The sequence below is a fragment of the Teleopsis dalmanni genome, unplaced genomic scaffold (genome assembly GCF_002237135.1).
Source record: "Teleopsis dalmanni isolate 2A unplaced genomic scaffold, ASM223713v2 unscaffolded_contig_0480, whole genome shotgun sequence".
Classification (NCBI taxonomy): Eukaryota; Metazoa; Arthropoda; class Insecta; order Diptera; family Diopsidae; genus Teleopsis; species Teleopsis dalmanni.
This window is the reverse complement of record NW_024031862.1, coordinates 337-13,461: the sequence shown is the minus strand read 5'-3', so window position 1 is coordinate 13,461 and position 13,125 is coordinate 337. Positions and strand designations below refer to the sequence as shown.

General features: G+C 33.1%; 2 protein-coding genes across 2 annotated transcripts; both read left to right on the top strand.

The window, feature by feature from the left end:
- The first annotated feature begins 3,157 nt into the window (after positions 1-3,157).
- Positions 3,158-5,135, top strand: LOC119663498 (transcription termination factor, mitochondrial-like). Its single transcript, XM_038073105.1, has 4 exons — positions 3,158-3,763; positions 3,819-4,248; positions 4,390-4,537; positions 4,592-5,135. The coding sequence occupies exons 1-4, from the start codon at positions 3,331-3,333 to the stop codon at positions 4,853-4,855; spliced, it is 1,275 nt and encodes a 424-aa protein (XP_037929033.1). The 5' UTR covers positions 3,158-3,330; the 3' UTR covers positions 4,856-5,135.
- Positions 5,136-7,917: 2,782 nt separating this feature from the next.
- LOC119663497 lies at positions 7,918-9,398 on the top strand. Its single transcript, XM_038073104.1, has 3 exons — positions 7,918-8,028; positions 8,110-8,229; positions 8,299-9,398. The coding sequence occupies exons 1-3, from the start codon at positions 7,974-7,976 to the stop codon at positions 9,234-9,236; spliced, it is 1,113 nt and encodes a 370-aa protein (XP_037929032.1). The 5' UTR covers positions 7,918-7,973; the 3' UTR covers positions 9,237-9,398.
- Positions 9,399-13,125: the final 3,727 nt, after the last annotated feature.

Genomic DNA, 13,125 nt, shown 5'->3' with positions numbered 1-13,125 from the left:
ATGATATCAGCATTTATATATAATATATTTCCATCAATTAATAATTTTTATTAAACTTTTTAATGAAAGATATTCCTGGTACTGAAGTTATAAACTTATGAAGTATTTTATTCAGAATATTAAAATTGAAATTAAATTTCTACTTTCTGTAGAAAGGATTTATGGAAAACAAATAATTAAGTAAATGAGAATTACATTTAATCATTATGAGAATTAATGTACATTTATAAGTTTTCAATAACTGAAATTAAAAAAAAAAAACAATCAAAATTATTAATAAACTCTATTTACATTTAAAAAACATATTTATTGGTAAAATGGACGTATTGGATGTAAGAATATATTAGAATAGGTTTTCAAAAGTATATTCGATGTACAGTGATGACCATAAAGACCTGTTATTTCTATATCATAACTGACGTGATGGATAATTTCTATCTCAAAACGTCTTAATGACTAAATCGCATACCTATAATGGCTATAACAAATCCAATCCATTTTGAGCATAATGAAGTGTAAACATAAAGAAACCACCGAATCAAGGAAAATCTTATGCCTACATTGGGGAAATGATGGATTGAAGCCGCTACATCAATCATCAAGCATTGTGCAACGTTCCAAGACGTCGACATTATTGCAAAATGCAAAGAACAGACGCCGTTCTAAAGCTTTGAACGACCGCGAACGCAACAAAGTAATAAGAAATGTGACAGTCAACTCAGAAATATCTTCAGATATTTCTATGTTAACCGAGAAATTGGCAAGGATATTCATTGCATAACGGTCAGGAGTACCCTGCATGAAGCCAATTTAAAGAATATATCTTTTACTTGTAGATGTTTTAATGTTGCAAATTTACCTTTATGTGGTATATCTTTTTAAGCGGGATTTTATTATAAGGATATAATTTTAGAAATTTTGTCTTTAAGTTATGTTGTTATGGTAATTTTATTATTTTAGTTTAAATATATTAAGAGATAATAGATGAGTTATGTTAAAGGGAATATTAGGATTATTATTTGGATGGACATCAAAGAAGCTTTTGACAAAGTAAGCTTTGATAAATTAACATCTGGTCTAGCTGAGCGAAAAGTCGGTTCACTCATTATTGAATGGATAGATTTCATGCTAAGGCAAAGAGCAGTAAATCTACAAAATGGAAGACATGGATTGAGAGGCAGAGCACTTAGAGGTTGCCCACAGGGAGGGGTGCTTTCACCATTCCTGTGAAACGTGACCATAGACTCTCTACTTCAACAGCTTGACTTCAAAGGCATTGTTTGTATGCAGACGATATAGCACTGATGGTGATCGGCAAGTTCCCAGACACCATTAGAAACGTAATAAGCAGTGATCTCAAATGCGTAGGAAAATAATGCAGGGAATAAGGCCTGATCAATGCGACGAAATAAGACACTATCCTCTTCGCGAGGAAGAGAAGCTTGTCAATGGAGCCCTTAAGTCGGTGAAGTATCTAGGAATCATCTTGGATAATAAACTGACCTGAAATGTACATGTGGATGGAAAGATCAGAAAAGCGAAGAGAGCCCTATTTCAGTGTAAGAGAGTGTGCGGAATGCGATGGGGGATATCCCCAAAATCAATGCACTGGATCTATACGATGATGGTCAGACCTATTGTAACATATGCATCAGTTGTCTGGTGGAGTGAAGTCACCCAAAACCAATAGAAGCTAAGTTTGATAGGGTCCAGCGACTAGCCTGTGTTGGAATAACGGGCGCTATGCGCACCACACCAACACCGGTGTTAGCGGCGATGCTAGGTTTGCTTCGGTTGGATTTACGTATAAAGAATGAACCGGAGCTCCACATGGAACAACTTAGGAAAATTGGTGGGTCATCGGAAAATTCTTGACCTCGTCCAGACCGCGGTCAAGGTAACGCAGATGCTATTGGAGACTATGAGGAGAGCTTATGCGACAGAAGTGTCCTATAGAACACTGATAGTAAACGGCATTCTACATAATGAATGTGAAAGGAATGACATCTGCAACTTTACCGATGGCTCCTTGATGGATGACAGAGTTGGTGCTGGGGTTTTCTCGAAAGAGCTAAATCTAACGTGTACTCTACATCTAGGAATATATGTTTCCGTCCATCAGGCGGAGCTTATGGCCGTCTCACATGCTCTGGATCACCTATTGGATTGTCAGGTGTATCAGAAGAAGATTCTGATAGCGCTGGACAATCAAGTAGTTATCAAAAGCATGCAAAAGACATACATAGCTAACAGCTTATTTCAAGAATGTGTAACTAAGCTCATGGAATGTGTTCATGGAAATGAATTAATGGTCATGTGGGTTAAAGGACACATCGGTATTGAGCAAAACGAGAAGGCAGATGAAATTGCAAAGCAAGGATCAAACCATAACTTCTGCGGCCCAGAACCCATAATACCAATGGGTTTCAACATGATGACAACCTATGTCTATAAATGGATGACCTCACTTCATCTCAACAGGTGGAGAGAGTTGAGCACTTGTAGACAGACTAAACTCATGTTGCCGAAACCGTGGGTCAGGGAAGCGATAAAAGTGCTATCCGCGGAGCAACCTAAGCTGGCTGACCTAACTAATTACTGGACATGGCAACTTCAAGTATCACCTCAAAAAGATAACTCTTGCTAAGGAAGACACTTGCAGACTATGTCTAGAAGAAAAGGAGATAACGGTGCATATATTGTGCCAATGTCCAGCACTGGCAAGTAGGAAGAAGACTGTTTTGGGACTTGGCAGGTAACCTCAAGCTAAATGAGCTGCTTGCATTAACAAGAGATGTAGTTATGCCAACGGAAGCCACTCCAGCTTTAACTCAATAACGACAGAATAGAAGGACGAAAAAGGACCCAAGTACTTGCCACTTGTTGGGCGGTTGATGCTAAACCAAATGGGAGATTTTTTAGGATTTTTTGCACTGCACACATTTAGCCATTTATCAACACGTATCGACACATCACTACATTATCGACACAATTTAGAATTTCCCTCATTTAGAACGCAACTTAGCCTAACTCGCACACGACCTAAATATAACTATTAAAAAATTCTTGGTTTTTTTGGATTTTTCGTATAATATTAAAATTCACAAGCTGTAAGAATCTGGCAACGTTATTTTTGATTTCACATGACAGCTAAGTTGGTAATGCAGTATATGATTGACAGTTGAATAATATTTCAGCTGACTTTTCTAAGGCCGCTAATGTTGTTTAGTATAATTTAACAATAATTTTGATAAGTTTATGTTCCTAGCCAAGCAGTAAATTAATATTAAACAATTATAAATCTAAGTACTGGATGAGTACAATAACACAATGTTAAGACAGGTTATATGCGGTTTTCAACGTGCAATAACTATACAAACAAATTGCACACCGCAGGGCATTATTGCACTTCAGCATAAACTTTTTCATAATGAAAACCATATGACATTATGTAAAAATAACGGTATAGCGTTAAATACACAGGATGACTTTAAAACCAATACATTATATGATAGCGATACAGATTATATTGTACCCTATCCAAGGGACGAGGAGGGCCGAAAAAATGGACATGTATTTGTCGCTGCATTGCGTACACGTTTTAGATTAAAGAATGATGAAATACGACAAATACTTAAAGATGAGACAGTACAGCGTGCCTGCCGTGAACGAGCCTTAGTATATTCATTAGACATACTGCTTGCAGAGGGTGTGAGTAAGGCTAGCTGTTTGGAGTATCCATGGCTTCTAACGATTGAAAAATGTGAGTATACACACAGTATGTGACATACTAGATTTTTTTTTTGTTTAATTTTTAGCACGCTTGGAACTAAAGTTAAAACAATTAAAATTATTAAAGATGCGAGATATAAATCATTGGGTGCCTTTCTTGAAACTTAGTGTAACACGTTTACATTCACTTTGTTCTGGTTTACGTCGTGAAGCAGATATAGTTCCTTATGGCAATCGTGTTTATTATATAAGTGAAAAATTAGGAGTTGATCCTCAAGTGGTAACAAAATATTTGTCAAAACGTTTATTTATATTAGAGATGCCTTTCGATATTTTTGAATCAAATCTGAAGCATATGATTGACTATAATGTCTCACCCATGAATTTGTTAAAAGATTTATGGGCGTTTCGTTATACACCAAAATCAGTAAAAAATCGTCTAGAACGTGTAAAGGTTGCCAAAAAAGAGAAAGTTATGCCATGGATGATACGGTGTCCGGAAAATATATTGCAGAGGTAAGAAATGAAGATATATTGAAATTTAATGCTGAAGCACATTATTTGAATATGTGTTATATCTTTAATTACTGCTAAAATGACATATAAAAACAATACAATTATGATAATTATAAAATAATTATAATTCAATATTAACAGGTCTATAAAACTAACGCTAGACGAACTGGCAGTGCTAGGCAATAAAACTGTAGCAAAATACTTGGGCGAACGCTTGCAATTCACTGAAGTTGAAGCTAAAGCTATAATGGCAAAACATCCGCAAGTACAACGAGTTAGAGTAACTAAGGTATGTGTAAGCAACTAATGAAATTGTTATTAGTTTCAACTGTTATTTTTATAGATTAAGGAGGTTTTGGATTATTTACTGGGAGAAGGTGGTTTCTCGCGTTTCGATATTGCACAAGTGCCGCGTATACTCTGTCATAGTTTGGAAACTACAAAGTTTCGCATTGAAGAGTTGAAATCAATAGGTTGTCGTCCGAGCACATTAGTAATAATTTGTCGCAGTAAACGAGAATATGAGAAATTTGTAAAGCAGTGGATGGATACCCGAAACAAATCACATACTTTCAACGAATCCGCAGAAGACAATAAGTCCACGTAATATGAAATATTAGTAAGGCCTGCAACGCTCGTTAATTTTGAATTACTTTGCTAAACCTAATATACGTAAAAAAAGTTTAAACACGCTTCACCATATATTTCAGCTCTTCAATACTTTAAAGATCGCTTTAAATGTTAAGTTGAAAATCACTTTATTGAGTTTAGTTTTACAATAAAAAAAATAAAATTACTTTAAGATTAGATGCAGAAAAACTAACCAGAAATACTTTGTAAACTAAAATGTAAAAAATATTTGTTAAAAAGATTACCTAAAATGTTTGTATGTAGGCACGTGAATTTATTTCTTAAACTGTTTATATAGTATATTAGTTGTATTTATTTATAATGAATTAAATTTAAACATATTTTTCTAATGTAATGTATTAAATATTTACATAATTAATACATCTAATTTGTTTTAGAAAGATTTGGTATGAAAACTAATAGTTAACAATAAATAAGTTTTTAAAATTATGCATTAATATTTTCAAACAAAACTCGGATATTCACTAAAATATATAAAATCAAAATGATGTGTAAAAATTTATCTCAAAACACTAATTTTCTATTTATTAAATTTTATAGGATTGCAATTTGTCTTAGTAATTTTTCTAAACGGAAACTGTTTTTTTTTAGTTTTACTTATAACTTTTGTATAAACGATATAAATGAAATGAATATAAAAATAAAACTGTTATAATATAATTTAACATTAACAATTAAATAAAATTGTTAACTATTAATATTATATTAAAATATTTTTACAAATATATGATTAATATTAATGTCAATATACTACAAGATTTGATATAATTTGATATAAAATATTAAAAATATAGTAACTTTAAATATTAATTTTTTTTGCAAAAATATTTACAATATATTTTCCATAAAGTTTTATTAAATTTGATTAAGTTAAAATTTGAAAAACAATTTTTTTAAATAAAATTGTTGAATTTAATTTAAAAATAATGTTTAATTTATACTCTTTAGTTAATTTTGTTGTGCTGGAAAAATATGTTTCTCCGTAAAATCAATTTATAAAATTAGTTTTACGGATTCCTAAACGATGTAGTAGGTTAGAGTATATAAAAAGTATTTATAAATATTTTTGATATATAAGTGGTTACTTTTAATATCAGTTGTACATATTTAATATTTAATATTATGCATATAATGTTATAAAAAATAGTTGTTAAATGTAATACTTCTGGAAGTTTAATCAACTATTAGAAATCCTATTTATATCTTTTTAGTGCGTTCAATTGATTTATTGGTTAATGTTATGCAGAGTGGAACTGTAGTTTAGAAACGAATAAGGAACAGTCTGAAATATTGTAAAGTACGTTTCATAGAGCTGGGAATTCTTAATAGAAGTGAGCATGTGTTGCAATGGTTACGCTGTAAGTAGAAAGCGTGTTCTCCCTGAGAAATGTGAATGAGAGGCCTCTTTTAAGTGTTTTTATAGAAAATACTATATCAGTATGCAGTAGGTATAGCCTGCTATTATGCAGTAGTGAATATTCAACAACAATATATAATAATAGAAAAACACTTCTTCAATGTAATACTGACAGAAAATAATATCATTTAAACCAGGGTTGTCCAAAGCACGGCCCGCGGGACACATGCGGCCCGCTTCTTCTTCTTCTTCTAGGTCCCTTGTCCACTTCGAACGTTGGCTAACATGATTGCTATTTTGACTTTATCTACAGCTTCTCGAAAAAGTGATCTTGTACTTTTAACAAATCATTGACATAAATTTGTAACGACACGGATTCGTCGTTTTTAATTTTGCTGAGGTATCACTCAGTCGCGGTCCGAGTCGTTGCAATAAATTTGCTTTATTGACTACTTCGAAGCTCTGAGACCAAGGAAAAGCAAAGACGCTGTTTGTAGTGTTAAAATGACTGTCTTTATTATAAAATTTTATTGACTCAAGAGAGCTTCCAAATTAACTTATGCTAATTATTATGCTACAGAAGTTATGCAAATTTCCACTAAATAGCTTCTAGCCAATGATGTCAAAACATCAGAGGCGTTATATAACATTACTCTATTTACTGGACTCTAGCCAACGATGTCAGAACATCAGAGGCGTTATCAATTCTTCAGTCTGTCTACAATTCTACCTTCAATGATTAATTTCAGTAGTCCGTACTTTTCCGGATGCCTCAGAATATGACCAAAAAACTCCAAATTTCGCCGTTTTACTGTCTCTAATATTTCGGTCTCTTTGTTGACACTCCGAAGTACCACTGTATTTGTAATTTTTTCTGTTCAGCTTATTTTGAGCATACGCTGGACGTGCAGTGGCCCGCTACATGTTGTTAATCTACTACTATTATGCAAACTTTCTTTTGGTATACTGATAAAACTACATTATATTTTTATGGTATACCAAATATATGAATTAAAATTTTTTCTAATTTGATTAAAACTGAAATTTGCAATTTCAACCGTATTTTTTTTTATCAGAAACAACTATGAACGTTTGATTTTGTTTTTGTGACCCTCTCAACTGTACAGTGATTGGTATTGGCCCGCGATCGCATCTGATCTGAACTGCCCTGATTTAAATGATAGTATTTAATTATATTTGTTAGTTATTTCTATCAAAACCTGACAGCTATTAAAAAGTAATAGAATACAAATTCCCTAAATAGTAAACACCAGTCAAAATCCTAATTTCGCGTTCATAAGTGTTTGGGTCAACAGTTCAAAACTCCGTCTTAAAGTGCAATATTTTCCTTTGATAGACTTAGAATCTACTTAGATCAGTTTGCTTCTTATAATATTGCAGGTTATTCTATATAGGTTTCGATCTTGGTTCCACCTAAAAATATTTACGTGTAATATTTAAAAATTAATATTAGAAAGTTTTAATATTTGGCAAAATTTTTTTGCAATGTTAATGACTCTCGTCAAAAACAATTACAACAGATATTATCTGTGTAATTATTATCTGGCAAACGCCATTTTTGTTTTCATTTGAACTTAGTGACCAAAGCATTTAAAAATATTCTATAAAAAAATTTATTGTCTAAATAGTTTGTTTCAAAGTTGTTTCAAATTTATTTCCTGATTAAATATCAATTTCTTAAAGGAGATTCAAGAATATGGAGATAACAACACAGATGGCTCGCATAATCTGCAGTACAAAAGACAAAAATGGTAACCTTTACTTTTATGCAATTTTTTTATTTTTTATTATATTGCAATATATTTTTCAAAAAACGCCATTTCTTGTTAAAGCTAAACTTAGAAAAAATCCTATACTAGCGACACAAAAAACTTGTTCCAAACAGCGAATGAATGCAACCAATTATAAATCTACAATCTGGGATGCGCAGAGCGGTCCCAAATCGGATTCAGGTAAGGATTCACTGTTGTTAATTATTATATGATAAGTATTAACTTTTAAAAATTTACAACACACCTAAGGCTCAAGATGTAGGGAAAAAGTAACCGCTGATCTTAAACGATTTCAATATAATTTAGAAGAAAAAAATAAATTCTTGAAATCTACAAAGACAAATATTGAGACGTCCACTGCTAAGGCACCTATACCAAAGCACACAGATTGTTTGCCAAAGCACACAGCTTATAAGGTTTATGCACCTAAAGCATTAGAACGTTTGAGATATGACAGAGTAAATCAGCCTGCACCAAAAACTAAAATAAACCCAGTCAAAATGGATGAAAAACTTTCGTGCTTACAAACAAAAGCAGTCCGTAGCACAATTCCCCTGAAAAATGTTCCTAAAAATGATGCAAAAAATAATATCAAGCAAAGGTCACCTGCAGACACTCGGCTTACTCAAAAAGTACCTGCTGAAATTGGGAAAAAGGGTTTTGCCAATATAATTTGTGGCGGAACACAACAAACTAATAAGTCCACAAAACTTAAGATTGAACAAAGCCCTCCAGATCCATACTTGAAGCATGGAATTTGTAGATGTCAATGTTCGAAAAAAAATATTGCAACCACAAGTCAAAATGGTGGAACCAAAAGTCAAGATGGCATGGAACAACCTCGTCGACCTGTAGTTACTCCAAATGTTATCAGTGATTGCAAAGAGGTAGTTGCTGAAGCTAAGAACACGAATGCAAATGTGATCAAACCACATTTAAAAAATGGTGGGTTGACTTACAGAATAGAAAAAGATTGCAGTTCTAATTTAAACATCCCATCCATCAACATTGAAGAACCAATCCATAATGCAGAGCTAAGTAAGAAAAAGTGCCAAAAGATCTCAGAAAACGTAGACAAGAATAAATCTCAATTAATAAAAAATCGTTTAATACGGAAATCTGAAAATGGCAATTGTTCCGGGATTAAAAGGGTTGAAGCAAACCTCTGGAAAAGCAGCAACCACTAATAATAAATTATTTATTTGCGTTACATGTAAAATTCACAATTTTACATAATTTATTTATCATAAAGTATTTAAGTTTGATTGAATATTGACCTTCCGCGAAAATAAATCACCACATGGAACGGAACCAAAAACATCGATATTTATTTTTGATAAAATTCAATAAAATGCTTTTTAATTGTTTTTTAAATTTTTTTTTACATTTTAATCACTAAAAGAAACCAATGGTCATAAGAATGACCCTGAATCTTCCTTCTGCAACTATTAAGTAGAGTAATTACAGAAAACTCTTATGGCTTCATGGTAGCAAAGGACAAGTATTTTGTAGATCCAGTCTAAAGTTCGAATATTTAAAGCATACTTAGCCCGACATTAGGTTCTTCTATAGACGTCATATCCTTACCTATTCATATTAATAGCAGATATTTTTTATGTAGTACTATAGTATACCGGTATCTTCTGTTGATATCATATTTCTCTTGCCATTGCCAATATAAGCAGGATTTAGTGATTTACAAGAAGTCTCCAAAATCTTTAGATGTTTTGGGAGCTACAAAAAAACTAAACTATATATAATAGATCCAAGATTCTGTTATTTTGCACATATTAGGTTAGTTTTAAAAGTTGTCCGTGATGCAATAAAAATATATCCATGCAGTATATTCGTATATAAATAAATTTTTATAATATTATATAGTGTATTATATATAGTGAATATCATTATTGCTAACTCTGTTATATAATATTACATATATTACTGTTTTTAGAATGAGGTGGATATATAATTTGCTTATTTTATTTATTTAAAGAACATGACTAAACATTTAGAAGAAAAATATATATCCATCTGTTGTTATGTAAAGTACTGTTTAAATATTAATTGCCTGGCAACTCTGCCCTGTCATTATTCTATATTCCTTTTGTAATTATTATTCATTATTCATTTTTAGTATAGTTAATAAAGCGAAGTAAAGAACATGTTAAAAATACATCGGACCGTGTTTCACTTTTGCTAAAAATATATAATAGGTTATGGGCCCAGCACGCTTCCACTGCGAAGTAAAAAGCACGTGCACATAAAAAGTAGATTTAATACGTGTATAAAAATGTCGGGAACGGTGATTCGAGTTGAACCGCTTAACGCGGAAAACTACGATACATGGAAATTACAAATGAAAGCTATTCTCATAAAAAACGATTTATGGTCATATGTCGAAGGTACTGCGTCGTGTCCAACGGGCGAAGCGGCTGCAAAATGGATCAGCTTTGATCAGAAAGCGTGCGCTGATATAATGTTATCAGTAAGTGCATCAGAATTAAGATTAATTGCAGAATGCACAAATTCAAACGAAATGTGGATGAAACTACAAGCCACATATTCATCAAAAGGGCCTGCGCGCAAGGCGACGTTGCTGAAAAAGGTTGCACTTTCGCGCATGAAGGAGGGTGAAAAGGTTAGAGAGCACCTCAACGATTTTTTTGAAGCCGTGGCAAAATTAAAGGAAATTGACGTCACCATCGGGGATGAGCTTCTGGCCATACTGCTCCTATATAGCCTACCCGATTCGTTTAATACTTTCAGGTGCGCGTTAGAAACGCGCGACGAGCTGCCAAAGCCAGACATACTTCGAGTGAAAATATTAGAAGAAGCTGAATCGCAAAGGACAAAAGAAGACAGACATAGTGATGAAAACTCTCTATACATAAATCGAAATAAAAGCCGAAACGCAAAACAAAACAAACGATACAGTGATTCTAAACGAAACAAACAATGTTTTAATTGTGGCAAAATCGGACATTTTGCACGTGAATGTAAAAATAAAGCAAAAGCTGAAAATAACACGCAATTGAAAAATTCGGAAAAATCTGTAAACAATAATTTTAGCTATCATGTTGAAGATGCATTTATTAGCTCAATAAAAGAAAATTATTGGTGCCTAGATAGTGGATGTACTGCCCATTTAAGTGCAAACCGTGAATATTTTACAGACTTTCAAAAATCGAATAAAGTGCTTAACTTAGCAAACGACAACACAACAAATATAAACGGCGTCGGTAAAATGAAAATAACTGTAGACGTATACGGTCGTGATAATAATATTGATCTTAAAGAAGTTCTATATGTCGAGGACTTGCGTACAAGTCTACTTTCTGTATCAAAAATAGTAGACAGCGGATATGAAGTGCATTTTCGCCCTTCAGATGCAATCGTATTGGACAAATATCAGAAGGTTATAACTCGAGCGAAAAGATGTGGAAATCTTTTTATTGTTGAAAATAAAAATCATTTTGCACAAGTTGCTGAAGAAAAATGTGACATTGAAAAGTGGCACCAGAAAATGGGCCACATAAATGAAAACGATCTTAAAAAAATTGGCTAGTAATAACCTAGTACACGGATTAAAATTAAATCCTAAACAAAAACTTCCGACTTGCGAAATTTGTATTAGTGAAAAACAAATACAAAAACCATTTCCTAAGAGTAAAGAAACTAGAACAAGTGACTTATTAGAGATCGTGCATAGTGATGTGTGCGGACCAATGAGAACAGCATCAAATTCGGATGCAAAATATTTCGTAACATTTATTGATGACAAATCACGCTATTGTCAAGTATATTTTATAAAACAAAAATCCGATGTATTAAATGTATTTAAGCAATACAAAAGAGCAGTAGAAACATTTACGGGTAAACGAATTAAGGCTTTACAATCAGACAATGGTAGAGAATACGTTAATTCTGAATTTAATTTATTCTTGAGGAAATTTGGTATACAAAGACGCTTAACTGCTCCATATACGCCGGAGCAAAATGGTATTGCTGAACGTAAAAACAGAACTCTAGTTGAAATGGCCCGTTGCATGATGAAACAAGCTGAAGTTCCGCCAAATTTTTGGGCAGAGGCCATAAATACAGCGTGCTATATTCGGAATAGGTGTCCTACAAAAGCATTGAACGGTGTAGTACCGCACAAGTTGTGGACTGGTAAAATGCCAACTATTGTACATTTTCAAGTATTTGGCTCTAAAGCATATGTCCTAAAAAAGGATAAGACTAGAGATAAATTCGATTCTAAGTCAGAACCTTACATGTTTGTTGGATATTCAAACGAAGCGAAAGCCTATCGGCTGTGGTCATCTACAAAACGAAATATAACAATAAGCCGTGATGTCGTGTTCGTAAACAAAAATATCTATCATAATAAATACGAAAACATTTATATTAACAATGAAAACGACTGCCAAACAAATGATTATATCGATATTGCGTTCGAAAATTGTGAAAATCAGAAACTGTCGGTCAATCCGAAAATTGTAGAAAATACAGATACGCGAGAAGAAAACTCCATTCGTAGAAGAGGTCGTCCGAGACTTATTCGCACAAATTCATGCGGTAGGCCTCGAAAAGAATATTACACGTCAAATCGGAATGGTGAAGAATCATCCAACGAAGACGAAAATACAAGTTCAGTAAGAAAAATTGCTGATAAAAACCATTCAGATGATGAACCTGACAACAACGTTTTTGAAGATTGTGAAATGGCGTTTCTCACTACATATCAAACTCCAGTAACGATTTTGGAGGCACTTGAAAGCGATGAAACAAATTCTTGGTCAAAAGCGCTAGAAGACGAAATGGTGGCACAACTAAAGAATAAAACATGGGAAGTGGTCGAAAGACCGAAATCACGAAAAGTTATTGGGAATAGATTCGTGCTTCGAACTAAAGATGACGGAAAACAGAAAGTACGATTAGTAGCGAAGGGTTTTGCACAACGACCAGGTGAAGACTTTCATGATACGTTTTCTCCAGTCGCTCGTTCAACATCTATAAGACTACTTGCGGCACTGGCAGCAAAAATGGATTTGGAGATCCATCAGATGGATGTCA

Bases quoted from the DNA above. Each gene is read 5' to 3' on its own strand.
- LOC119663498 (XM_038073105.1), top strand. From the start codon at position 3,331: ATGTTAAGACAGGTTATATGCGGTTTTCAACGTGCAATAACTATACAA. The intron at 3,764-3,818 runs GTGAGTATACAC...TTTAATTTTTAG, and splicing joins GCTTCTAACGATTGAAAAAT to CACGCTTGGAACTAAAGTTA. The intron at 4,249-4,389 runs GTAAGAAATGAA...CAATATTAACAG, and splicing joins CCGGAAAATATATTGCAGAG to GTCTATAAAACTAACGCTAG.
- LOC119663497 (XM_038073104.1), top strand. From the start codon at position 7,974: ATGGAGATAACAACACAGATGGCTCGCATAATCTGCAGTACAAAAGAC. The intron at 8,029-8,109 runs GTAACCTTTACT...TTCTTGTTAAAG, and splicing joins CAGTACAAAAGACAAAAATG to CTAAACTTAGAAAAAATCCT. The intron at 8,230-8,298 runs GTAAGGATTCAC...AACACACCTAAG, and splicing joins CGGTCCCAAATCGGATTCAG to GCTCAAGATGTAGGGAAAAA.